Source organism: Kogia breviceps, chromosome 17 (assembly GCF_026419965.1).
Source record: "Kogia breviceps isolate mKogBre1 chromosome 17, mKogBre1 haplotype 1, whole genome shotgun sequence".
Taxonomy (NCBI): domain Eukaryota; kingdom Metazoa; phylum Chordata; class Mammalia; order Artiodactyla; family Physeteridae; genus Kogia; species Kogia breviceps.
The window spans coordinates 43,980,247-43,986,246 of NC_081326.1; the positions used below are offsets into that span (position 1 = coordinate 43,980,247).

Sequence of the window (6,000 nt, forward strand, 5' to 3'; positions counted from 1 at the left end):
CAGTGGTGACCTGGGACAAGTGGAATTACAGTCACAAATGCTGTCCTTTTCACAGTCTCCTTTTTCTACTGTTGACTCGTTCATCCCACCTCTCCAAGGCCCCTGGTAATAAAAATCTCAGATTCTCCAGATAAAGGGCCACAAGCTCAAAGCAATCTAGACTGTGATATCTTGTACCAAAGAACACTAGTCTTGTATATTATCTCATTTCTTCCTCAAAACAGTTCTGTGAGGTAGATGATCTTCGCTGCCATTAACATTGTCATCCTCCCACCTTGACAATGACGGCAAATCTCACAACATCCTTCCACCTTGACAACAAGGTTACTTGACAATATGAGTAACCTGAAGCTCAGGCAGCTGAAGTGACTTAAACCAAGATCCTATAGCAGCAGAACTTGGACACAGTCTTTTTACTCTTTTTTCCTTCTCCTTGCCCTCTTTTCCTCCCATCCTCCTCCTCCATCAACCCTCTATTGGGCATCTCCTAAAGCAGGATTCTGTGCTGGATACACTATGCCTACAACCTTCATTCATTCCTTCATTTAAGTATTTGGGTTTTTCAACTAAATAAACAGGGGAAACAAGATCTTCACACACACAAAAGGAACGCGACAAGGTCTAAACATAAAGTGGCACAGGGATCAGAGAAAGGCATCTTGTGCAATCAAGGGGGACTTCCCAGAGGAGGTGAGGCTTAAGGTGAGCCTTGAGAAAGGGCTGGTCCCTAACCCATGGGCCAGAAAGCAGGGGTCCTCCCAGAAGGGGGAAGTGAGCCAGGCAGAGGCAATGGGCTGCTTGATGAGAACAGAGGGTCTGAGTGGGGGGAAGAGGGGAGATCAGGTGAAAGAAGGGAAGAAGCGAGGCTGAGTCAGCACTCGGCAGGGAGGAAGACTGAGCCGCACTGGCAGCCCTCTTGGGCAGCCCTCCTCTCCCATTGAAGGATCCTCTGCAAGCTCCCATGGCTTGTCCGCATTGCCATGTCTGGCACTGTTTTCAAAGAGGCAAGCATCCTTTCCACAGAGTCTAGCCTCACTTACACAGGATGGCCAAAATGAGCTAGTTAAAGGTTTCTTTTACAGATTTCTTTAAGTCCCCTTGAGGGAGGTGGTACAGACAAGGGCATAGATCAAACTGGTTTTATTCATCTAAAGGCACAGAAAGCAGTCAGGTCAGGCAGTTCACACAGCGGAGAGACGGGCAGCACTCAGCTGCCGAGGGAAGCCGCCAGACCTTAAAGGAGCCTCACTGGGGACAGGGCTGCCAGTGATGACTTCAGAGAGCACAGCTGACCTCTGGGAAACACAACCATCTCTCCTCAGGTCAGTCGTATAGGCATTAGCCTCCACACAGCTTGGCTGAGAGCAGCAGGGGCCACTCACCTGGGCCACGTTCTCCTCCTTGGTTGCAGAGTTCTCCAATATACAAAACAGAAATCCAATTCGTAAATCCAAAAATCACACATGCTAAAGTCAGAGTCTTCACTTAATTTAACATAGTGCTTGGTATTTAATAGGTACTTAGTAAATAGTCTTAAGTAAATGAGTAAATAAGTTAATTCTATTAAGATGAAGTTTGTTCTATTGTGATGCAGAACTTCCCAAAAAATCAATTGGAAATGAACTTATACTCACCAAACATACACATAACACACACATACACACACACACACACACACACACAAACACAGATGGGGCCTTTATACTGTTGCCCTTTTTTATAGTACTTAGTATTAAATCAGATTAAGAATTCTGAGCCATTTCACATCTTCCATGGAATAGGAAGAATAAAAACTAGCTGAGAAGTGGCTGGGAGAAGTCACCCAACCCTTCAGTCTCAGACTTAGGGTTGCCAGATAAAATAGAGGATGACCAGTTAAGAGTACCCCAAATACTGCATGGGACATACTTATACTAAAAAAATGTTCACTGTTTACCTGAAATTCACATTTAACTGGGGATCCTGTATTTTTATTTGCTAAATCTAGCAACCTTACTTGGACTCCTCACCTTGCAATACCAACCTTACAGGGGCTTCCTGGGCAGGTGGAACAAAATTCTGTGCCTGGAACTCTAATAACAGAAGTCAGATGTTGTCTGGGGCTAGAGGCAGAGGGAGGGGACCAAGGGCAAGGGCACAAGGGAACATTATGCATGTGGAAACTGTTCTCTGTCTTGATTATGGTGGTGGTAATTGTATACATTTACCAAAATTCACCACACAATACATAAACTTGGGGACTTTTATTATGTTATGCCTAACAGGATGGTAGTTTAGAATGCAACTGTTTTTCTGATGCAATTTCTTTTGTCAACTTTGATAAGGAACCACAAAATGTAATGGGTTAGAGCAGGTTCTAGAGATCAAATCCTGGCTCCAACACTTACCAGCAGTATGACCTTGGGCAAGTTGTACCTCAGTTTCCTCATCTGTTAAAAGGGGCGAATTAATCCTAACTCATAAGACGGCTGTAAAACTTAAACACGATATGACATGGAAAGCTCTTGGCACCAACCTTAACACAGAGTAACTGATGTTAGTTATTGTTTTAAATTAATAATAATACCAATAGCCACCTCCTAAGATCTAAATAGTTTCTTTAAAATGAAGTTGTTCCTACAGAAAAGGGAAGCAATGACATGTGTAAGGTAGTTAAAAACTGGATAAAGAAATCCCCACTTTAGAATTTTGAAAAACCTGGGACAGATATGAAGTATTCATTAATATCTCTTGTATACTTCACAAAGGGCACTGGGCTGTGGCAATTCCATATGTAAAAGTCCATTGCAGGGACTCCCCTGGTGGTCCAGTGGTAAAGAACCTGCCTTCCAATGCGGGGGACGAGAGTTTGATCCCCGGTTGGGGACCTAAGATCCCACATACCGCAGGGCAACTAAGCCCGCACGCCACAACTACTGAGCTCGCGTGCCTCAACTAGAGAGCCTGCATGCTGCAGAGTACAGAGTCCACGCGCTCTGGAGCCTGCGTGCCACAACTAGAGGGAGAAAACCCACACACCACAACTAGAGAGAAGCCTGCACGCCACAACGAAGATCCCACGTGCTGCAACTAAGACCTGACACAGCCAAAAAAATAAAGAAAAACAAACAAACAAAAAGTCCACTGCAGTGAATAACAGACGGTTTCTTGTTCATTGCTTCCAAAATAGAAGGTCAAAAGAACTGGCTTTTGCGGAGCGGCTGGGCCCGTGAGCCATGGCCGCTGAACCTGCGCGTCCGGAGCCTGTGCTCCGCAACGGGAGAGGCCGCAACGGTGAGAGCCCCTAGTACCACAAAAACAAAACAAAACAAAACAAAACAAAACAAAACAAAAGAACTGGCTTTATACCTCCACTTCTGGACCCTCCAAGATTGGATAGGTCCGAATTTTCCTGAAAACAAGCATTTTCCTGTGTCTGTTGGTTAATAAGGACCAGATTCAGGAATTCTCCAAGCATCTGAGTCAGTAAATGTTTACTGAGCACGTAAACTATGTGCCACGCTCTGTGAGAAACTGGACCCTGATCTTCATAAGTGCCCTGTGAAGTTGACATCCATAACCAATTACCTGATTATTTCTGAAAGGGAAATTGAAGATCAGAGAAGAGGTGAAGTGTCCAGCCAGGAAGTGGTCAGTCAATTCCACGCCCTCCCTGCTTCTCCCGGCCATCTCCTGCTTTTCCCCATGACAGTCACCTCCCTGATCACACCTCACACACAGCAAGACAGATGAGGGCGGGATATGACCCTCAAATTCCTCCTCCAAATGCCTAAACGACCTGTCCTTTCTCTTCCTTAGAGATCCTCATCTGCCTTCCTCTGCAGTCCTCCCAACTCCCCAGACATGTTTCGGTCACAAGTAGCTTGTCATCCTTCAGAAGTCTGAATCCATGACCTTTTTATTCAGCCATTGACAATCATTCCTGAGGACCTACCAGGTCACAGGCACTGTGTTAGGTGCTACCGATTCAAAGACAAGCACAAAAATTAACTAACGACCACATTACACCTGTTTTTGTTGACTCCAAAGAAACTTAGTCATACCTTGAAAATGGACTTTTCCAATGCACTATGATGTGCGAGCAAGAAGGTTCACTGAAATGTTTTTCATAGCAGAATAATGGAACTGAGCTGTCTATCAACAGAAAATGGTCTTAAAGGAAATGTGATGCATCTACTCACTAGAAACCAGGATTGTCTGAAAGGACTCTCCCCAAAATGTTAATAGCTGCTGCCTAGGCAAGCATCTTTCTTTCCTTCCTCTCTTCCTTCCTCCCTCCTTCTCTCTCTCTTTCTTCCTTTCTTTCTTTCTCTCTCTCCTCTCTCTCTCTCTCTTTCAACTTTAGGTATGTGCTCTTTATAATCAGTACACAAAATCTTAAAAAAAAAAAAAAAACACTGTGCATGAGTGTGGGGGAAGGGTGGAGTTCATTTCAAACTCCATGTACTCCTCTAACCCACTTTGAAGACTTGCAACACTTCCTTATGAGGAAAATAAAACCCATTAGGGCAGGCTAATAAATCAGTCTACCTTCGGGAAGAAAATGCCATCAGGACTTGTGAGAAACTAGAGTGAGAAATGGCCTTCTGACTTGATAAGTCGTTTGTTCCCTGGGTTTCCAGACCGCCCGTGTTTGAAGCCTATGGATACCCTCGTTTGAAAACAAAAATAAAGACACACCTTTTTAAAGAGGGGGAAATTAAACTCTGGGAGAAAGGAGATTAAATACCCATGTACAAGATTCCTAAGACTACGCCTTGATCTAGACTTGGTTTGCTCATTTTGAACAGGGATATTGTCCTGAGGGAGCAGCTGGCACTGAGATGGAGCCCAGGTGGGGCTGGTGCGGATAACCGGGCTGGAAAGGGTTGGGATAAGTGCCTGCGCCCTCGTCCCTCATTTCACAGCTATAGGTGATTAGGAGCGATATTATGTATTCATTGAGCTGTATGACAAGCAATTCACAATTAATTGTTACCACGACCAGGATTCAGAGCCTGAAGCCCTCAAGAGGTGCAGTGTCCTGCCAGTCAAGCACCCAGAGCCCCCTGGGCGCACTTTTCCTCACCTGCCTAAGGTGGGTGGGCTGGTAGCCGCCTCGGATACACTCACCTGTTCGTTCCAGCGATGCAGCTGGCTGTAGCGCACCTTGCAGAACAGGAACCCGTCCAGGTACACGGAGTACAGCTGCAAACAGAGTCATCACGTCCGGATTAGCCGAGCGAGGTGAGCTCCCACCCCCGCCTTGTCACCGGCCTCCTCCTCCCTGCCCAGTCGGACCCCGACCCCCGGCGCACCACGTAGCGGCCCCCCAGCGCGTCGGGCCGCTGCTGGGACACTGGGATGCAGAAATGCATCTTCATGGCTTGGACGGAGGCCCCGGAACAGCGCTGGGAACCCGACCCGTGGCAGCGGCGGCGGCGCGGTTAGCGAATCCGGACTCCGCGATCGGCGGGGCAGCCGGACCTGCGTCGGCGGCGGCGCGGTGCTCTGCTCTGAGCCCCGCGGCGGTGGGTGCAGTGGGCTGGCCCCGCGGTCCGGGGCGGGGCCGGGCTCCCGCTGACCCCTCGCCTCTAGTGTCCGCAGGTGGGGCCGGCCTCCTGGTCGCCGCCCCGCTCCGCCTGCGCCACTCGGGTCTCGGGGAGGGAGGGAGGCGGAGCGCGTTCACGGGCCAAGGGCCCGGGCCCCGTGCACAGACCGCAGGCATGCGCCTCGGGCAGGGCTCCCAGGTGCGAGGCGGGGCCTGAGACGCAATTCAGGGTAGAGAGACTCTAGAAGGTGCCAGTGCCTCCCTCGGGCCAGGGGTTTCACCCGGGGGTCTATGGACTCCTGGGGGCTCTTTGGGGAAAGTTGTGCGTGGATGGGTGAGGTGATGGAATTCTTCTGGGGAGAAGGTCCAGGGTTTCATCGGATTTTCAGAAGGTTCCTCGAACCCACAAAAGTTAAAAATCGTTGCTCCAGCTGCGTAGATGTCCCGTACCCCTGCCTGAGGAGTATTTC

At 48.4% G+C, this 6,000-nt stretch overlaps 1 protein-coding gene across 1 annotated transcript in view; it reads right to left on the reverse strand.

Annotated features, from left to right (window-relative positions):
* The window catches only part of SNX31 (sorting nexin 31), a 67,597-nt gene extending 61,967 nt beyond the window's left edge, over window positions 1-5,630 (reverse strand). Inside the window, exons 1-2 of the mRNA XM_059042981.2 lie at window positions 5,298-5,630; window positions 5,113-5,187 (exon numbers count right to left, since the gene is read on the reverse strand). Coding sequence (XP_058898964.1) covers window positions 5,113-5,187; window positions 5,298-5,363 — 141 coding nt within the window. The 5' untranslated portion in view covers window positions 5,364-5,630. The remainder of the gene's footprint in view (window positions 1-5,112; window positions 5,188-5,297) is intronic.
* Window positions 5,631-6,000: the final 370 nt, after the last annotated feature.